This window comes from Dunckerocampus dactyliophorus, chromosome 3, assembly GCF_027744805.1.
Source record: "Dunckerocampus dactyliophorus isolate RoL2022-P2 chromosome 3, RoL_Ddac_1.1, whole genome shotgun sequence".
Classification (NCBI taxonomy): domain Eukaryota; kingdom Metazoa; phylum Chordata; class Actinopteri; order Syngnathiformes; family Syngnathidae; genus Dunckerocampus; species Dunckerocampus dactyliophorus.
The window spans coordinates 26165476-26187504 of NC_072821.1; the positions used below are offsets into that span (position 1 = coordinate 26165476).

A 22029-nucleotide genomic window follows, 5' to 3' on the forward strand; every position below is an offset into this window, starting at 1 on the left:
TAAGATACAAATTCAACCAATTAAAATTCACTTTATCTTGAACTAAAAGGGGTGTGTATCATTTTGGCCTTTACATGTTGAAAATGTTACGTGTGATATTGCACCAGTCTGTCATCAGTGAACCAAAGAGGGTTTCCTTTCCTAAATACTTCCTCTGTGACATATTATGAGATGGATGATCTAAACGAGGTCTCCAGTTGGTATTGACCACGGTTTCCCCTCGGATTTTTTGAAGCTGTGGTGGTGGGCTGCATGGGAGGGTGGAATGCCGCCACTGTGTCTTGCCGCTGCTGCGTCTGCAATTTTTTTCATTGTGACAAATAACAATTTTTTATGACTTATAGGCAAGGTGTACAAAACTGTGGTGAGACCAGCGATGTTGTTTGGTCTAGAGACAGTGTCAATGAGGAAAAGACAGGAGACAGAGCTGGAGGTAGCAGAGATGAAGATGCTGAGGTTCTCTCTGGGAGTGACCAGGAAGGATAGGATCAGGAATGAGTATATCAGAGGGACAGCACATGTTAGAGGTTTTGGAGATAAAGTCAGAGAGGCCAGACTGAGATGGTTTGGACATGTCCAGAGGAGAGATAGGGAATATATAGGTAGAGGGATGCTGAGTTTTGAACTGCCAGGCAGGAGGCCTAGAGGAAGACCAAAGAGGAGGTTTATGGATGTAGTGAAAGAGGACATGAAGGTAGTTGGTGTGAGAGAAGAGGATGCTGAAGACAGGGTTAGATGGAGGCAAATGATTCGCTGTGGCGACCCCTGAAGGGAAAAGCCGAAAGAAAAAGAAGAAGATTTATTTAACTTTTTTCAACAACCAGCGGAACATGAACCGATCCATCCATGCATCTTTTATGCCGCTTATCCTCACTAGGGTTTCGGGCGCTGGCTGGAGCCTATCCCAGCTGACTTCGGGCGACAGGCGGGGTACACCCTGGACTGGTCGCCAGCCAATCGCAGGGCACATATAGACAAACAACCATTCACACTCACATTCATACCTATGGACAATTTTGAGTCGCCAATTAACCTAACATGCATGTTTTTGGAATGTGGGAAGAAACCGGAGTACGCGGAGAAAACCCACGCACGCACGGGGAGAACATGCAGACTCCACACAGAAATGCTCAGGGGAGAATGGAACCCAGGTCTTCCCGATCTCCAGACTGTTACTGTGTTGGCCAACATGCTAACCACCGTGCGGCCCGACATGAACCGAGAACATTGCAAAACAGTTAACTCATTCAATCCCAGCCATTTTTCAAAATTCAACCCCTTCAGTACCGGCCATTTTAGAAGGTTTTGACTGATTTTTCAAGGCACACAGAATATAGTGTTCTATGGCTATATAAACATGGAACCTACCAAAAGAAACATTAGACTCTCGTCTTTCATCAGGAAATAAAGTTTGTTTCTACCTTCTTCCGTTCTTTAGTAATCAGCAGTAGAACATAGCTAAGTTTCAGGAAAATATCAGTTCCCAACAAAAAAAAGGAGAAAAAAAGTTTTTTGTGAATTGAAACATTTCAAGCATAACATTCACTTTGACACAAATTTTTGTTTTGTTACAGCTCAAATATCTAAAAAATGGTTGTTTTACATCAAAATAACAATTTATTTACAAATATAAGACCATTAAGTATTTAGAATTTTTACATTTGGAACTAAACTGTGTGTGTGTACGCATGTGCATGCGTTAAAATGCCCCTACAATGCGTCTTCTGCACGCTACACTCCTCCATGCTCTCTCACTTTCTCCTTGCTGTCGAGTGTGTATTTACATGCAAAATATCCATGCCATGCTCTCATCAAATGCACTTCTGCCACCTTATGGCTATTTTTATGGCTTAAAACTGCTCTAACAATGACATTTTTTACCATGCATTTGCATCATCACCTCTTATTGCCTTTCACACAAAAAAACGTAAAAGGCGTATAAACACGTCTTTGTGTTGTTCCGAGGACGAATGGAGACGTATAAATACGTTGTTGGGATCGGGCATTCGGGTTCATAAAAACATATAAATACATCTTTGGTATTGAATGACTTAATTTAATGTCAAAGTTGCTGAGAGCAGTTACAGTAAAGTGAGAGTTTAAAATGTCGAGTCTCCTTTTGTTACCTGACCAAATTTAGTCCAATAGTACAATGTGACTAGTACAAAAGTACAACATTTCGCACTATTTCACACAATCCTAAATACTTTGATTCCTGTTTTACAGTAATAAGAATACCTGGGAAATGAATTGTTCAATAATATTTTTTTTGTTCAAGATAACACAATTAACAAAATAACAATTTAAATACTTTTGTTACAGAAATCTGTCCCGTATAAACAGTATAAATTCAGAGTCCAGGGTTATGATAGCACTGGTGTATCCAATTTGCAGCACTATTAAAGCTACTTTGACAAAAAGAAAGGAGAGGTGAGCTATTTGTGTTTTATGTCACTGCCAACATTTAAATTGTACTTTATTTACAAAGCACATCTCCACTCAGGTGCCATGTTTGAATAGAACACTTATAAATACGAAGAGGTGAAACAAATATTCTTTGGCGAACTACTCAACATCAGCTGGTGAGCTACTGCAAGCTTACGAGCTACCTGTTGGAGACCCCTGTGATAGCGTCACTATCTTAAAGCTGGACACACTGCGTGTTTATGTTGAACAACTTTGACACACAACCAGTGTTTTGCAAAGACCTCCAAATCCCAGCCTGTGGGGTTGGGGGATGGGCCCTGTGCCCTCAGTTCAATCAGCCTCTCAGCAAGCACATAGAGCCTCTTCACCAAGAAATTACACCTGGCATATGGTAAAATGCGAATCAAGAATAAATATGACGTGGTGGAATTGGAGTTTAGAGGCATCATTAATATAAGATAGCATACCCCGGATGGCACTGGTTTAATTTAACAAAAAGCAACAACTGGAGCACATTAGTAATGACAGGTAAACATACTATTTATATGAAAGTTGACTCGACCAACAAACATTGTTAAATTTTCATTTAATTGGCAAAAAAAGACGATTACTCTACTCATAGCGATGGCTCTCCTTTGCATCAAGTAGCTGATATTCTCATTTGTGCATTAAAAAGCAACAGCACATGATCTTACAGTGTTTATTCAGTAAAAGAGAATGTGCCTAATTGTTGCGCCTTGCAGCACAGAGGCCTTGTTTATGTGAACTTGGTGTCTGCTCTCATTCAGAGGCATGGCCCTGATGTTGGGGACAAAAGAGAAGGCCACCCACAGGGCAAGTAGTTGTCGTCATTGATTCGCTGGGGGTTGCATTTAGGAAATTCTGAAGCAGCCTCTGCAGTGAAAAAAAACCCCTTCCTTGTATGGGAGAAACTTCACAAAAGAGACCACTGACGTTCTCTGGCGGGACGATTAGTGGGGACAGCTTGTGTTATGTGTTTGCATACTGAATGGTGTGAAGCAAGGAGTTGTACCTAATCTGCAACTCAAACAAGAGTAAATCAGAGATAATCAACAGCGAATTACAATGCCAGGCACAGGGAGAACCACAACAAGTCAGTATCATGGCTGTGTATGTTGGTGATGATGTGCATGATCTGCTTTTCAGTCTATGATGAAACATGCCTCAATAAAGAAACTGCTCAGTCAAAGTGCCACTCAACACACCAGGAAGGAAATAAACATGGCGACGCAAGACCTGGTAAAATGTTGAAATTCTACATGTCAGTGGCAGAGTATGAAAAAAAAAAGCCTGCTACAGCACCTGAATCACATCTTTATGTATGAAATGAAGCTCCCACAAGCTTGAGCAAATGAGAGAAAAAAGCTCAAACATACCTGGTGAAAATCACCATATTACAATATGGTGGATATTTTGTGACGATTTGTGAATATAATCAATTCTAACGCTTGTTACAGAACACAACTGTCAACGTTTGCATTTGAAAATTTCCACCACAGTAGGTGCAACCATGTTATTTTCTTTGTGTGCTTTGATGAGGATTGTTTAATGTTAGTTAAAAATGAGAAAAATACGGGAAACTATTAAAACAGGAGGTCACCAGGAAAGAAGGACAAAACACGAGAGTTTCTTAGAGTAAACTTGGAGGGTGGACAGGTATGTAGTGATTATATGAATTAATAAATCATGCAGTTTCTTGGGTGAACACTGCCTATTGTTAGTCAAAACTTATGAATAGACGTCACTTCTGTCCGCCACTTACTCACACATTTATAGCAACACACACATCTTATTTATGTCTTAAATGACTAATTTACTTTTATTATGTCCCAAACTACTATATGAGGTAGTACGAGTGTAAAGGTGACTACGGGGTGTTAGTTCATGTGTAGAGGGCTCTAATAATGTTAAAAACCGTATTTAGAAGGTTTTCTTTGCTCTATGAAAATATTCAATGGATAAATAAGGAATCCTACTTCAAGGAAATTCACTTATCACGATCAGGTCTGGAACCAATTCACTGAAATAAATGAGGAATTCCAGTATTTTGATTCTTCTGTTTTCTAACAGCTGTTGACCAGACAGTCGTTGTGTTGCTGTTTCACTCTGCTTAGCAATAATGAGGAAGTTGACGATACATCACTTGTCGACATTAAAGGACGATTGTTCGAAATGACCCCTTTGGGTCTCAAATTTAATGTTGACAAAAGCGGTCGACCATGTAGTCTGACATCGCCGACTTGATTAGTTTGTCGACGTAGATGTGTGTCGACATAAACGGCTTCCACTGTATTTTCTAACAGATATTCAATCCGCACTATTCATGAGAAAGACTCAATCTAATTTTTTTTTAATACTAAAAATAAGGCTAAACTACAGATTATTCAAAGACCAACCACACTTTGAGCTAAAGAGCATTTTTATTTCTTGAATGGGTATATCCTGGATGGAAAAAAAAAGTAGCAAAACACTTTAAGACGTTATGCAAAGATATCAACTTGAAAAAAATGCAATCTTACTGACTACTCCACTTTCTTGTGTCATTTTTTCCTAAAACAGGGGTGTCAAATTGTGACCCGGGAGCCATTTGCAGCCCAGAGGCTCATTCTAAAAATATAATTAATAAGAAGACAAAAAAAAAAAAACAGCAAAAATGGAAATACAGTATTAACTGTGATTTTCCAAAAATAAAGTCAAAATATAAAGAAAAAATCAGTTGTACTCTATCTAAAAAGTCGGAATTTTACAAGAATATGGTCATGACCAAAAGAACCAGATCGCGGATACAAGAGGCTGAAATTAGTTTCCTCTGTAGGGACTTACCGTAAGAGATAGGGTGAGGAGCTCGGTTATCTGGGAGGGACTCAGAGTAGAACCACAACAGGAAGAAAATGGATGAATGGATGGACGGCGTAATAGAAAAAATAGCACAATTTTCGTTGCTTTAAGTTTGAATATTTGACAAATACGGTACATTAAAATAAAATAAGTTGGAATATGACTTGTAATATAACAAACAAAGCAAAATAAAGTCATCATTTTTGTAATATTAGTTTGGGGAAAAAGTTATAATATTTTGGGAATAAAGTCATAATACGGTATTACAAGAAATAAATTAACTTAACCCGCAACCCAAATGAGGAGAAGCGGTATAGAAAATGGATGTGTCAGGGTTCACTTTCTGTCCCTGCTACCTGTTATTCCCTGCCTTCTCTTGGGCGTATTCTTTCTCGTTTCATGAGCTCTTTCTGCGGCCGGAGGCGGGACTACTGGGCGCACCTGTCTCTGATGAGCCAGCACTTCTTCTTAAGTGGATGGATTGCACCTGGGAGACGCTGGATTATTCCTAGACGGTTTGTGCTACATACACAGACAGTGATTTTCTGGCTCTCTGGACCTGACACCTTCATTACAGCTTTGGTGGACCTCCTTTCCCAATTCTGAGGTCCAGCTCACCCAGCGTCTCCCAAAAGGTGTGCCCAGTGCTTCCAGCCCCCCAGGTGAGATCTCCTTCCTCACTCCGTAGTGTGTCCTTCATGGTGCCTTTTTGTTCAGCCTTCTGATTCCCACACCATCGCCTTTTGTTGTGCTTACGCTTAATTAAAAGACTTGCTTACCTGTCCATCTGCCTCCTGCCTCTGCTTCTGGGGTCCAACGCCCGCCGAACATAACAGAATAATCCAGCCAAAGTAATAGACCCCGCTGAGACGGACACCAGCAGGCTTGCCCTCCGCAATCCGGCACAGCGCGTGCACAAGCAGGAGGAACAGCTGGACGCTCTGGGCCTCGGCATAAGCGGCATGGCAGAGCGTCAGGATACAAGATTGGACGCCCTCGAGACGCAGGTCCAGGCCGTCTGATCCGCACTACAGTTGGGACCTCCTGCTGCCGTACTCCCGGCCCCGGGAGCCGGCCCACGGGACCCATCAACCCCACCCGCTGCCGAGGACCTCTCTCCGGTTGTCTGCCCTCAGCTGTCCCGGCCGGAAAAGTTTTCCGGGGACTCTGGTGACGTGCGGTCCTTCCTCACTCAGTGCGAGCTGCACTTTGAGCTCCAGGCTTCGGCGTTTCGCTCCGAGCGAGCCCGAGTGGCGTTTGCCATCTCGCTTCTAACGGGGAAGGCGGGGACATGGGCGACTGCGGAATGGAACTGCCGCTCGGATCTGTGCTCATCCTACCCTGCCTTTGCCAAAGCGTTGGAGCAGATTTTCCTGCGGACTCCCCCCGGGCGAGAGGCTGCTCGCACGGTGTTAAGACTGCGCCAGGGTCGGCGCAGCGTCTCGGACTACGCCATGGAATTCCGCGCCCTCTCAGCGGAGACGGACTAGAGTGCCTCCGCACAGCTGGATGTGTTTTTTATGGGGCTTTCGGACCGCATCAGGGACCATATGATTCCGCTGGCGACCCCGGAAACACTCGAGGAACTCATCGCACTCGCCGTGCTCATCGAAAAGCGGCTGTGCGACCGCGAGGTGGATCGCAGCCTACATCGGGAACGGGATCCCGTCAGCTACTTCCCAAGCAGCCTCGTCGATCGTCTTCCTACCGGCCGCCTGGCACCACCCTCGGAATCACCGGCGGCGAGGGCTGCAGACGAGCCAATGCAACTAGGCGGGTGCCGTCTCACGCCGGCCGAGAGGAGGCGGCGCACCCAACTGCACCTTTGCATATACTGCGGCCATGCTGACCACACCATCAGCCGCTGTCCGTCCGCCCTGACAGCCCCCGCTCTCCAGCTGCTCTACCCCCCTGCGGGCGTTCCCCGGAGAGCGCGTCCCTGCCCGCGCGGGATGCGTCGAACCCCACAACCAACCGCCTGCAGCTGACAGGTACGCTCTCCTGGTCAGAGAAATGCATAAACATCAATGCTTTTATTGACTCGGGAGCGGACGATTGTTTTATTGATGAGACTTTAGTTAAACGTCTGGCCATACCGTTCACTAAGTTACATACCTCCAGAACAGTTCGCTCTTTGGATGGGCGCCCTCTGGCGTGCGCCCTCTCTCCCTCTGCGTGTCGGGAAATCACCACGAAATCACGAAATTCCTTGTTATTCCCTCCCGTCATTTTAGGACTCACTTGGCTGCACGCACATAATCCACACATTAATTGGGCCAAATCATCCATTATAAACTGGAGTGTGTTTTATCACTCACACTGTCTCAGATCGGCGTGTCCTCGCTCCTCCCCCACGCTCAACAACACTCTCGAGGAAATAGATCTTTCCCTCGTTCCATCAGCCTACCACGATCTACGTGAGGTGTTTAGTAAGGATAGGGCTTGCTCACTCCTGCCTCACCGCCCCTACGATTGTCGCATGGATCTCCTGCCGGGCGCAGCGCTCCCCACCACGCGCTTGTATAACGTCTCTCGACTGGAGAGAAAGGCGCTCAAGGAGTATATTTCTTCTTCACTCGCTTCAGGTCTCATCCACCGTTGTCCTCCCCCTTAGCAGCAGGATTTTTCTTTATTGAGAAGAAGGACCAATCACTACGTCCATGCATAGATTATCGCACCCTGAATGACATCAGTAAAAAATAAGTACCCTTTACTGTTATCAGACTCTGCCTTCAATTCTCTCAATGACGCAAATTTTTTTTCTAAGCTCGACCTCCGCAATGCATACCACCTTGTCCGAATTCGGGAGGGGGACGAATGGAAGACTACTTTCAACACCCCCCTCGGGGTACTTAGTTAATACTTAGTTATGCCTTTCGGGCTTACTAACGCTGAAGACTGTCCGCAGTCTTCCAGAATTTTCTAAATGACATCCTTCGTGACATGCTGGGTCATTTTTTATTTGTATATTTGGACGATATTTTAATCTATTCCCGCACACTGGAGGAGCGTGTCCAACATGTCCGGTTGGTCCTTCAACGGCTCCAGGAAAACAGGCTTTTTGTTAAAGCTGAGAAATGCGCATTTCACACAACCTCTGTCCCTTTCCTCAGATTCATAGTGGAAAAAGGGCAACTTAAAGCCGATCCAGGCGGTGGTCGAGTGGCCCGTTCCCACATCAAGAAAGCTCCTTCAGAGGTTCCTAGGTTTTGCTAACTTTTACCGCCGCTTTATTCGGGATTTTAGCCGGGTAGCGGAACCTCTGACTAAGCTCACATCCACCAAGGTTCCATTTACTTGGACCACGACTGCTAACTCCGCATTTTCTAAACTTAAATCATTATTCACCAGCGCACCAGTACTCATCCACCCTAACCCTTCTTCCCAATTTTTTGTCGAGGTGGACGCTTCTGACACCGGCGTGGGGGCGGTTCTTTCTCAGCGCGACATCGCGGACCAGGAGCTGCATCCCTACGCCTTCTTCTCACGCCGCCTGACTGCCGCGTAACGCAATTATGACATTGGCAATAGGGAGTTATTGGCTGTGGTTCAGGCGCTGCAGGAATGGAGGCACTGGCTGGAGGGCTTGGAACTCCCGTTCGTGGTCCTCACAGACCACAAAAATCTGGCATACCTGCGCTCAGCCCGTAGGCTCAATCCAAGACAGGCACGATGGGCACTTTTCCTTACAAGATTCAATTTCGCTTTCACGTTCCGCCCTAGATCCAAAAACGGCAAAGCGGACGCCCTCTCCCGGCTGAACTCCCCACAGACAGAGGACACCCATCTGGAGACCATCGTTCCCCAATCCCGAGTACTGGGCGCCCTCCAGTGGGACATTGAGAAGCGGGTGATGGATGCGCTCAAGGACCACTCTCCACCAAAGGGCTGTCCGGCCGGCCGCTTATTTGTAGCCCCTGACGTCCTAAGTTGGGTACATAACTCCAAAATGGCTTGCCACCCGGGAGTCTCCCGCACAATTTTCCTCCTAACTCAGCGATTCTGGTGGCCATCGCTATGAACGGACACAAGGGAATATGTGATGGCCTGCCCCATCTGTGCTCGAAATAAATCGTCCCACCAGGCACCTGCTGGACTCCTGCGGCCACTCCCCATTCCGTCCCGCCCCTGGTCCCACATGGCAGTGGACTTTGTCACCGGACTTCCTCCTTCCAACGGTAACACGGTCATCCTTACCATGGTGGACAGGTTTTCAAAGAGGGCCCATTTCATCCCCCTTCCCAAGCTGCCCTCGGCTCTCGAGACGGCAGACCTTCTCGTGCGCCACATCTTCCGGCTGCACGGCATTCCATTGGACATTGTTTCTGACAGGGGACCGCAGTTCACCTCCTCAGTCTGGAAGGCATTTTGTAAGGCCCTGGGAGCCTCCCCCAGCCTGTCATCTGGATATCATCCACAAACTAATGGCCAGACGGAGCGGGCCAACCAGGACCTAGAGGCCGTCATCTGCTGCATCTGTCACCAGCAGCCCGCTTCATGGTCCACAAACCTCTCATGGATCGAATATTCTCACAATACCCTCATCTGCTCCGCCACAGGCATGTCCCCGTTCCATGCCGCCTACGGGTACCAACCTGCAGCCTTCCCGTCCCTGGAATCGGAGCTGGCCGTGCCTTCAGTATCGGCAAACCTGCGCCGTGCCCGCCTGGCTTGGCGCAACACCCGGGCTGCCCTATCGCGCATGGCCGAGCGGAACAAACAGCTGGCCAACCGCCATCGCTCGGTCGCACCCAACTATGAGCCCGGACAAAGGGTATGGCTGCCATCCCGTGACCTCCCACTCCACACAGCCTCAAAGAAGCTCCAACCCCGGTTCATTGGTCCATACTCCATAGAGCGAGTCATCAATCCCTCATCTGTCCAATTGCGGCTCCCAGACTCTCTTAAAATGCATCCCACGTCCCATGTTTCCCTCCTCAAGCCTGTCTCCTCCAGCACCCTGAGCCCTTCGGAGGTGCCTCCTCCTACTCCTAGGCTAGTCGACGGTCACCCGGCATTTACAGTCAAGGCCATTTTAGACGTGAGAAGAAGGGGCAGGGTTTACCAGTTCTTGGTCAACTGGGAGGGGTATGGTCCTGAGGACCGCTCCTGGGTCTCGCGCTTGCTCATACTCGACCCCACTCTCCTGTCTGAATTCTATGACCGCTTCCCTGAGAAGCCAGGTAGGCCGCCAGGGGGCGTCTATTAAAGGGGGGGGTACTGTCAGGGTTCACTTCCTGTCCCTGCTACCTGTTATTCCCTGCCTTCTCTTGGGCGTATTCTTTCTCGTTTCAGGAGCTGGAGGCCGGAGGCGGGACTACTGGGCGCACCTGTCTCTGATGAGCCAGCACTTCTTCTTAAGTGGATGGATTGCACCTGGGAGACGCTGGATTATTCCTCGACGGTTTGTGCTACAAACACAGACAGTGATTTTCTGGCTCTCTGGACCTGACACCTTCATAACAGCTTTGGTGGACCTCCTTTCCCAATTCTGAGGTCCAGCTCACCCAGCGTCTCCCAAAAGGTGTGCCCAGTGCTTCCAGCCCTCCAGGCGAGATCTCCTTCCTCACTCCTAAGTGTGTCCTTCATGGTGCCTTTTTGTTCAGCCTTCTGATTCCCGCACCATCACCTTTTGTTGTGCTTACGCTTAATTAAAAGACTTGCTTACCTGTCCATCTGCCTCCTGCCTCTGCATCTGGGGTCCAACGCCCGCCGAACATAACACGATGGATGGAAATTAACTTAATTAAATTAATGAAATCATTAATAAAGATGATTTAAGAAAAGTTGAAATATTTAGAAATTAACAATAACAAGGCAACAATGAAAAAAAAGAGCAAAGAAAAGTTCATGCTAATAATAAGCTCATACGCTCTTTCATCTACATCACAAAGATGAGATGCAGGTTTTTAAAAAAATATACTGTATATACAGTAACTCCTTAGCATATCTAAGCATATAGGTATGCATTTTTCACTATGTGGCCATTGTTGGAATTCAGTTTGGACACACACACACACACACACACACACACACACACACACACACACACACATATCCATCCATCCATCCATCTTCTTCACTGTAAAATCCAATTAGTTAACCTTACTTACAAAAAGCATGCAAACCAATTGCATGCTTTTGAGGATAGTGACTGTTTTCTGGTAAGTTTCGTGGCCAAGTCTTACTGCGTCAGCAGCTCACGTCCTCTGCAGACAAGTCATGTTTGGATGCTGTTCCATTGTAGACACTGAGATGTACCGCACTTCTTCTTTGTCCTTCCTGAGCTGAGCTAGACAACGGGCACCACCAAAAAAAAAACATACTTTCTGGAGGCATAGCAGCACATCATGCACTTTCATGACTAGTAGCACAAATAACTAAACGCCTCTTAATTAGTTTGTAGATATACTAATTTTTGGGGTGAAAATAGTGAAAATAGTCTTTTGGTGCCCTGCAATTGGCTGGTGAGCAGTCCAGGGTGTGCCCCGCCTCTCGCCCGAAGTCAACTTGGCTAGGCTCCAGCATACCCGTGACCCTAATGAGGGCAAGCGGGATAGAAATTGGATGGATGGATTAATCTCAGTGCGAATGATCAGTTAGCAAGCCATATGCAAGATAGACAATATGTGGAACGTCAAAATGCAAAAAGCCTAGGCACTCACAATAGTTGGCTCGCATTAAGAACACATTTAAACTTAAAACAATGTCGCTAAAATCAGGAGTTTTTGTTTCTTTGTCTTTCTAAGAATTCCACATAATCCTCATTCACACGGTGCTTCAAAAAAGACACAAGCAATTGCATGCTGTGTAACATGTGCACACCGACTGCTTGTGCTCCCTGTCTGATCCAAAACCGTTTGGCTTGACAATTTGAGTTATGGGAGTAATGTGTCTCTAGTTACAGTGAATGTACATTTGACTCAAGAAGGGGTTTTCAAGCTCATTAACTTGAGCGGTGCACACACAACTGTCCTGTGCCATTCATCAAAGGATGTCATGTATGTTTTTTTAAGTGTTTACATGGCACAGACACATTTTGGAATGTTTACATTGTGCTCCTCAAACCAGCATTGTTGTGTAAATGAGCAGGGAGTGAGTTACTACATTTATCTGCACCAAAAAGAGCAAATGATTGTATGAATTTGGTTGAAACCAGTTTTATAAAACACATGTAAACACCTTGATTGACATTGTTTCACTTTTTAAGGGGCCGACTTAAAGGAAAACTTCACTTTTTTTTGGAATTTTGCCCATCATCCACAGTCCTTATGTGAGACATGAACACGTCTTTCTCTTTTCTCTGTGTTCTTAAATGTAACAGAGGCAGAAAATCATTGTATGAGCTTTTATTTTGAAGGTTCAGTGTGCTGTTGCTCACGTCGTCCGTCATTCCATTTATGTGCTGGCTGAGAGGTACGTCGGTGTGGGAGCAACTAAGTTCTGTAATAGCATTTCAAGGGTTCAAATATTGTCTGATATTCACCGTATTGAACCCATGTCGTTCATGATTTATATTACTTTAATTACATGTTGCGTAATGTGGCTTTGGGGATGTTTTTGACTGTGGGAGAGCAAGCTAACTATTTAGGCAGCAGCCACGTTTTTCTCTATTGGGTGTGAGCGTGAGCGTTCTATCATGCATTGTGCTGAACGTGCCTTACTCCTGTGCAGGCCTGTTGTTGTTGAAGAGCTCACACGAATGTCCTCTCCATATTTTCAACCACACTGCAGGTATATTGTTTTACTTTGAAGGATTTATTTATTTTATTCATGTCATGTTATTTAAAGAGTGATAATGACCTTTGATTTAATGACCTTTCATTTATGTGCTGGCTGAGAGTTTTGTTGTTGCAGTGTAGTTGGGACAGACACACAGCCAGCCCGGCTACGATAAGATATAAAAACAGATAAAAAGAGGCAGGTAATTAATGCACGTAATGGAACACACCTATTTCGCCTCAAAAGTAAAAACGTCACTTCCTGTTGTACGAAAAAGGATGCTCACGGACAAAGCTCTTTTTTTTTTATTAGAGGAGTTTTAAACATTTTGAGACTATTCTTGACCATACCTTGTGATTACAACTCTGCAAGTGAGTGCTGAGATTTCTGCCTTAATTCAGACCAGCGAGTGGACCAAACTCACCAAAACAAACGTATAATTGGAGCCAATAGCCGCTAGCTGGATCAAGCTATCAAGCTATCCGCGGCTTTGACGGCTGCTCATGAAGCCAGACTCTTAAAAAATCGAGTCTTTTTGAGGAGATACTGTATCTCTGGCTAACAAGGACTCATGAGAGACACAAACTCGCTTTTACAGCAAATACTAAACACCGAAGGCTGTGTAAAACAAGCTAACGGCTAATTGACAACACTCAAGACGCTGTTGCTAAGCAACCGCAATAATGCCAAAGATAAAAGAGAGAAGAAGCGGTAGCGGTGGCTCGAGCAGTTCAGGTCGAAGCACTCCGGGTTCGTTTAAAAGTATGGAAGGTGCCGGTTTTGTTCTGCCGAGACCTGGTGACGAGGACATGCTCTATTGGAAGCGTCAACTGAGTAAACGTGGATGCACAAATGGGGACAGTTACAAAGAAGTTACGGGAGATCGGGAAAAAGCAAGAAAATAGCATAACGCAAAAGCAAGAAGCTACCCTAGTGCAAATGCTACTGAAACTTGACACGAAGCTGGAGCATATTGAGGAGAAGGTAATGAAGGTGGATCCCATGCAAAAAAATACAGGCTCCCTGCAACAAAACGTGTGCTCCATGCAACAAAACATGGGCTCCTTAATGAAGAAGGTCCAGGACTTGACGGATGAAGTTCAATGTCTGAGAGTGGAGAACAAAGAATTACAGGAAAGTAATGCAGCACTGAGAGCCACTCTCAAAAAAGAGACTGAAGAAAAAGACAAAACCATTGAGCAACTGAAAACCACCATAGATGACATGGATCAGAACACATGAATGATTGATGTGGTCATGACGGGGCTTCGGATCAAACCTAGGTCCTATGCCAGGGCAGTGGCGAATAATGACGAACCAGATGAAATGGATGTCACCTCAACGGAGCAACAAGTTGCCACCTTTTTGCAAGCTAAGGAGGTGGACGTAGACATCCAAACTATTGACACCTGTATCGCACTGTATGGCAGGAACAGCACTACACCCGTCATCATCATCAAGTTCACCAATAGGAAATTCAACACTGCACTGCTGAAACAAAGAAGCTGAAAGGTACAAACGTCTACATGAACGACCATCTGACAAAGTGCAATGCTGAAATTGCTAAGAAAAGCACGTGATCTGAGGAAGCAAGGAAGGATCCAAGGTACATGGAGTGGAAATTGCAAAATCTTCATCAAATTAAATGGAGGACCAGAGGCCAGAGTTCTTGTTGTCAAAGACATCAAGGATCTAGATAAATACTGAGGTCTCCCAACATGGAAGAAAACAGCTTTAATATGCCTCAAGATCTACAAGTGGACACTTTTTGTTTCACAGATCACAAACACTTGGATTTGGAAAAAGACATAGATCCGGACTCAAAACGTTTTTTTTCAAATTCCAATGACTGTTGCTATTATACAAAGGAACAATAAAACAATAATTTTAATAACGGCAATAAGTTGTCCATTATCCACATAACAGCAGAAGCATGTTTGTAAACTTTAATAACATCAAACAATATTTCAACCAATTCAAGGAACCCTTTAAAGTGATTGCAATCTCAGAAAGTTGGATTAATGCGAAAGGTATGGACTTTTAGCTGGAAGGATAATTCAAGTGGAGGGGGTGTGGCTGTGTATATGGGCAAACATCTGAACTACAAAATGGTGAAGATTATGTCATTTGTTATTGACAACATCCTAGAATGTAAAACGATTGAAATCTGTAAAGAAAAAAGCAAAACTGTGTTCATAAATTGTGTATATAGAACTCCAAAGTCAAGGATTTGAATGTTTGAGGACTGGATTAAGACAATCTTTACAGGCATCGCTCAAAAAACAATTTTTATATGTGGAGACTTCAATATTGATCTTGTGAATCCATATAAGTACAAGGAAATAGATGACTTCATAGACACAATGTACAGTTTAAGTCCATATCCTAAAATCATTAGACCATTAGACCAAGCAGAATAACAGACCACTGTGCCACGCTTATCGATAATATATTCACCAACTAGAGGCCTATTAGTTAGTGACATCAGTGATCATCTTCCAGTGTTTATAATTTACAATGAACATTATAATAAAAGACAGGTGGTGGCTAAAGACTTTTCAAAGACTGTGCACAGAGGATAGCGTCAGCGCTTTCAGGAAAGATGTAGAAGAACAAAGATGGGAGATTGTCTGCAGTGCAAACGATGTGGCTGAAGCATATGATCACTTTCTACGCATATGGAGCTCTACGATAAGAACTGTCCCTGGCTAGAAAAGTCCAAGAAGCAAAAGAAAAACAACCAGCCATGGATGACAAAAGGACTAACAAATGCCTGTAAGAAGAAGAATACATTATACAGGACATTCATCATTCAACAAACTAAAGAAGCAGAAAAAAAGACTTATGAAAATAAGTTGGCAACAATGTTGAGAGCGTGCAAGAGGGAAATTTACAATCATTTACTAGATAAGAATAAAAATAACATGAGAGCAACTTGGGGCATCTTAAATAGTATTATAAGCAACAACACTAAGAAAGCAGACTACCTTCACTATATTATTGTTGGAAACACTAATGAGGATGATATGAATGAGGTAGTTGAAATGTTTAACAATTATTTAGTAAATATTGGACCAAACTGGAAGAAGAAATTCCAAAACTGTGGACAATGGAGGAAATGAATGAAACCATAGATAGGAATCTCAATTTCATCTTTCTCACTGATGTAACTAAATAGGAAATCACTGACATTGTCAAAATTTTAAAGCAAAAACATCAACTGATTGTAATGGAATAGAAATGGAAACAATTAAAAGGGTTATCAATGAAATTGTGGAACATATATCAGTAACTTATCATTTCAGACCGAAAATTTCCTAACAAAATTAAAATTGCTAAAGTAGTTCAAATTTCTAAAAACGAAGACAAACATCAATTTGCAAATTACCAACCAGTTTCCTTATTACCCCAATTTTCGAAAATTATCGAGAAGCTATTTAATAATAGGTTGGACAAATTTATGAATAAGAATGAATTATTAGCAGGTAGTCAATACGGATACAGAGCTGACATTTCAACTTCTATGGCACTGATTGAAATCACAAAGGAAATTAATAATGCTATAGACCACAGAAAGTGTGCAGCTGCAGCATTTATGGATCTTACAAAAGACTTCGATACAATTAATCACAATATTTTAACAACAAAATTAGAAAGGTACAGAATCAGAGGATTAGTCATGAATTGGGTTAAAAGCTACCTCGCAAACAGGAAGCAATTGTAAAGCTAGGAGAATACACATCTGCAAGTTTAAATATAACGTGTGGAGTACCTCAGGGGTCAATATTGGGACCAAAACTGTTCAATTTGTATATCAACAACATCTGTAAAGTGACAAAGGACTTAAAGTTGGTATTATTTGTGGATGATATCACTGCCTTTTGTTCTGGGGAAAGCACACAAGAACTAATTAAAAAGGTCAAAGATGAATTGGTCATATTAAAATCATGGTTTGATAAAAACAGATTATCCTTGAACTTAAGTAAAACTAAAATAATGCTATTTGGAAATAGCAGAAAGCACAAGTACGACCAAATACAAATAGACAGACGGGACAAAATTCTGGGGATCATAATAGATGAAAAAATGAGTTGGAATATCAAAAATATACAACAAAACGTGGCGAGAAATGCTTCAATATTTAATAAAACAGAATTTGTTCTTGATCAAACATCACTCCAAACTCTTTACTGTTCTTTGGTATTATCATAATTTATTGTGTGGAGATATCGGGCAATAATTATAAAAGTAATCTTTACTTTCACAATACCTTGCTACCCAAACATCACAGTATTTATAAGAGAGGAGAAATATGATCTTGGGGAAAAGTTAAACCTGAAACACTTATACAGTATGCAAGAACAACGCTGAAAACCCTCAGCATTTCAGTATGCGGTATTAAATTATGGAACGGATTAAGCAAGGAACTAAAACAATGTACCAAGATACAAGCAGTTGATGTTTGCGAAATACAGGGCAGAAGAGTCTTGAACTTGCTTTATTATGCTCGTCTTCATCTTATTTATTATTATATTGATTATTATATTTATAGTTATGTCTTGCTTGCTTTTATTTATGATTATTTATTTATCATTACACTGATTATTATATGGAATAATAAATATATGGAATACTGGCGAACAGTCCAGGGAGTACCCTGCCTCGCCCGAAGTCAGCTGGGATAGGCTCCAGCATACCCCCCTATAGAGGAAAAGCGGTATAGAAAACGGATGGATCGATGGATAATACAGTATATGGAATACAGGAAGTGAATAATATGTCCTGCACAAGATGTGGAACGGATGGGGGGTAGGATGAAATAAGGTTTGCTTCTTCCTAATCCTTTTGGACATGTGGAACTGTGAAATGATTTGTGAGATGTTTTCCATTGTAACCTGCATGCATATTCAAATAAAATTACACCAAACCAAACCAGTTAGGTATCAGTCTCTTGATACAAAAACTCAACTTAAGATTTCACAGCCTTCCTTTGCCAAAATCAAGAAGGACGCTTTGATACTGCAAGTCTTGCATGCCAGCGACAAATCTATAAACACATCTATAAACACTAAGGCATGGCAACTTGATCATGTGGAGGAAATCTTCTTAATATTACATTTATGACTAAATGTTCTTTTTCAGAAAGGCACGTTGATCTATGACTCTTTTGAAATAAACTGTGTACAGTGGATGCGCGCATATTTGTGGCTCGGCATTACAACCATCTAATTTGCCCCACATTGGTAAAGTGTGATGTATTTACGCCCTTACTCACACATCACAGACCAACAGGAGCTTATCAACCCATGTGCCTACCTCACTCACAGTGCAACCAAATATAACACAAGTAAAACGTGTACCACAATTTAACTGTACCACAAAGACTATATTAAAACAGACGCTTCCACACAAATGTACAGTAATCCCTCGTTTAGCGCCGTTAATTGGTTCTACACCTGACCCTGATAAGTGAATTTCAGCAAAGCAGGATTCCTTATTTATAAATGTAATATTTTTGTAGTTACAACATAGAAAACCTGTTTATGACCTTCTAAACAGTTTTTTTTAAACATTATTCAAAACATTTAGACATGAAACCCTTGTAATCACTTTTAGACTTGTATTACCCAATTTAGCAGACATAATAAGAGTATATAAGGCATTTAAGTCATAAATAAGACTCATGCTCGTGTGTTTTGCTGTAAATGTGTTCCCTAGGGGAGGTGAGTGGCAGGTGGACAGGAAGTGATGCCAGTGATTCAGTGTTGAGATTTACCTTCATGTGGGTTGCCGCAACAGTAGCCTGTGTTTTTATTAGGGATATTTTGCCCGTTGTAAGATCAGTCAAACCTGGAAAAAAAGGCTTTTTGGTGCTTGTGTGTCTCACCGAACATTAGAGTAACATTAATGACACCTAGAGGCCTTGTGTAGAATACTACATAGCAACACGTCTTTGAATCCGTCTTCTGATGCCGTATATTTCTATTTTTGGTTCATTTAGTCTTTTTTATGTTTGAAAATGCTAAATTATGCAAAAAGTCCTTAAAATTAGCGTCAATAAGTATATTTTTTAAAATTAACAATAGGCTATATTCAACAACAACCCAGTATGATTTTTTAAAAGCTGTGAAACTCAAAGTGCAAAGTGGCGAGGGATTACTGTGCATGCAAAACAATACCATTTCATACAACTTTATAACCCGCAAGGCATGCTTCCCAGATGCACACTTCCCCCACAGGAAGTTACTTAGCATGCCTTCGCAGATTAAAAATTAGTATATAATTGTATCATTCTGTATTTATATTAGTGTGTGTTTATTTTGATATCTGCATAGTCTGTGTGGTAGAATTCCATTGTGTGCTCATGTTGTACTTGTTGTGTTATTTTTAATTGCACCGTGAGTGAGGGAGGCAACCTGCTGTTGGTCTGTGTTAAGAGTTGCTAAATAAACATTTTTATGGGTTGGTGGTCCCAGGTTGTAACCCCCATGAAAAGCAGGAATGTACTTTATAAATACCTACTATTGCTATGACATGATAAATACTGTACATATTAGGAACTAATACAAATATGTCAGTTGTTGAGACACATGCGCCTCCAGTAATTGAAACCATGATAAACCTGCTGTGCTTTCATTGACCATATAACCTTCATCCTTCCATCCATTTTCTATGCCGCTTTTCCTCACTAGCGCTACGGGGATGTCCTGGAGCCTATCCCAGCTGAATTTGGGCGAGAACATACGTATAACCTCTTAAAAAAAACAAAACATTCAGAGGTTAGTTGACAGTGGGGCATGTTGACACAGGTACAAAAATGAGAAAACATAGTATTCATGGACACCAGGCTGTACAGTAAGTGCAGGAGTCAGAGACTGTTGATCACAATGTGATTTATTCTCCTTGCAATGAAAGTGGCAGCAGGGATTTACTAGCAGACAACCAAATGGTCTGAAGAGTGTTTCACACAATGCAAGCTTTTGTAGCAAGAATGGGCAAATGAAAGGGTGTGATTAAAGCCTTGCTGGAACATTGCTGCACTGTGGGAAAGAAATGGAAGCCAGTCGGATAGTGCCGGATGACCCTGCCTTTCTTGCCAAAGCCCTCCTTATAATCACCCTTGCTGTGCTCAAGTAATTGTCTCAGTGAAAGATAAATTAGTAGACTGTGTTTTTACTCCACTACCATTGTTGGTCAAAACGTGTACTTCGTAGTTAGGAGGGTAATGACAGGCTATATGTGATATGAGGAGGGATCATTTCTTTAAGGTCTTGAGCCACCATAATGTGCTCCCCTTGTTGTCTCTTTATAGTTGTATCAAATTAATAGATGCGCTTTTCTGCTATAAAATCATATTATAGTCAACCCCCCGTTCCTTAAATGCCTCAGTTTTCATATAATTTGGTTTTTGAAGAAAATGTTCGGCAAAATTTTCCCATGATTTTCATACATTGCGTGTAAAAAACTAGTCTACTTGCCCTGTTCAGTATCATTCCGCGGCTCCCAGTGCCCAAACACGCACCCTAGTGCATATTTTATTGCGTGTGACTGCTAAATAACTCGCTACGGACCTAAAGAAAGCTGTGAATGCTAGCAATTTGATAAAAAAAGGTGAGAAACACTATTGTATTCAAGAAAGAAGCACAAAGATGGTGTCCATGTGGCCAAAGAAAGAACAAATAAAAGAAGCTAATGTTGCAAAAGGAGAAAAGAAACAGAGATCACAAACAATCAAAGATGTTGACAAGTTGTTGGTGTGCATCCCTTCTCTCTCGTCATCTTCCCCAACAACTTTTCAGCAAAGGTAAAAGAGATGGTAAATATTCATTGATACATTTAATTCATCATTTATATTTTTTCTGAATGTAAAACTATAATTATTCTCTACCAAATGTGTTTCGTGTTAATATTTTTGAGTGCCTACTGAATTAGTTGGATTTACATGATTTCCTATTGCTTGGGTTTTCGTACGTTTCAATTTTCGTCTGACCTTTGGGAACGACTTAATAACAAAAACCAAGGTACCACTGAATCATCAACTTTTGGCCCACTGGTGTGTTTCTTGAGACAGAGTCACTCAGCGGCGGAAGCAACCAGTCCCTTCTTGGCACCCTGGTGGTAGTGACTCTCCAGCTTCCCTGTGAGAGAATGGGGGGTGAAAGGGAAGTGTGGGAGGGGAGAGGACAGGAAGAGATGAATCAAAACACCATCAAAGGGACAGAGTGACCTTTCTGAGAGCTCAAGGCCTGCTGATTAGAGGCAGCCTTGAGTAGACGGGAATGAGATGGGCCGAGAAGAGAAAGAGGGAGCTAAAATGCCAATGAGACTCTTTAATCCATAGCTGAAAGAAATTAGAATACGGCCTTTGTTGGCGGCAAAATAAGATGTCTTTTAATCTGGTAATATTCGTGTACATTCACTGGTAACATACACCAGAAATACAAAGAACCAGAAATACAAAGAACCATTTCCTATCTCATGGCTGAAAAAGCCAAGTCAAAAGACACCCCTCTGAGCGGGATTTAAATACATATTAACCCAATGCACTGCATAAACCTTGAAATGTTGTTGTTGAAAAGTCTGATAAAATCTTAAAAATCTGATAAAAAAACAGCAAACACTTGAGAACAAATCAATTGAGAATATCTGCCTTGGATGATAATTGCTAATTAACATTTGCAATTATGTGGGATTACAATGTTTGATACGGTCAAGGCTTGATATTTCTTTAAAAGCTTCCTTCATTCAGTAAAAGACAGAATGGTGCCCACAAAGCAGATGGTATCCCATCAAGGGTCTGCTTGTTCTTAAGAACCCCCTGCCATTCCCTTGTGAAAAAAGGTGTTTTTCTTTACTGCTTTTGGCTACTGCTTTTTCATGGAAGGATGTCAGGTTGGACTACAGCAAATAAGGTACAGTAGCAATGTTCCCTGTATTTACTACCACAGCCCATGAATTTATTATCAGCGCGTTACATGGTACATGCCGCTGTTTATGGCAGGTTAGCATACACTGTAGCTA

At 42.6% G+C, this 22029-nt stretch overlaps 1 protein-coding gene across 1 annotated transcript in view; it reads right to left on the reverse strand.

Annotated features, from left to right (window-relative positions):
- Nucleotides 1–14247: 14247 nt before the first annotated feature.
- trip4 (thyroid hormone receptor interactor 4) overlaps nt 14248–22029 on the reverse strand; it is a 183337-nt gene continuing 175555 nt past the window's right edge. The window contains exon 13 of the mRNA XM_054771301.1: nt 14248–21146. Within this exon, the coding sequence (XP_054627276.1) occupies nt 21082–21146 (65 nt within the window). The 3' untranslated portion in view covers nt 14248–21081. The remainder of the gene's footprint in view (nt 21147–22029) is intronic.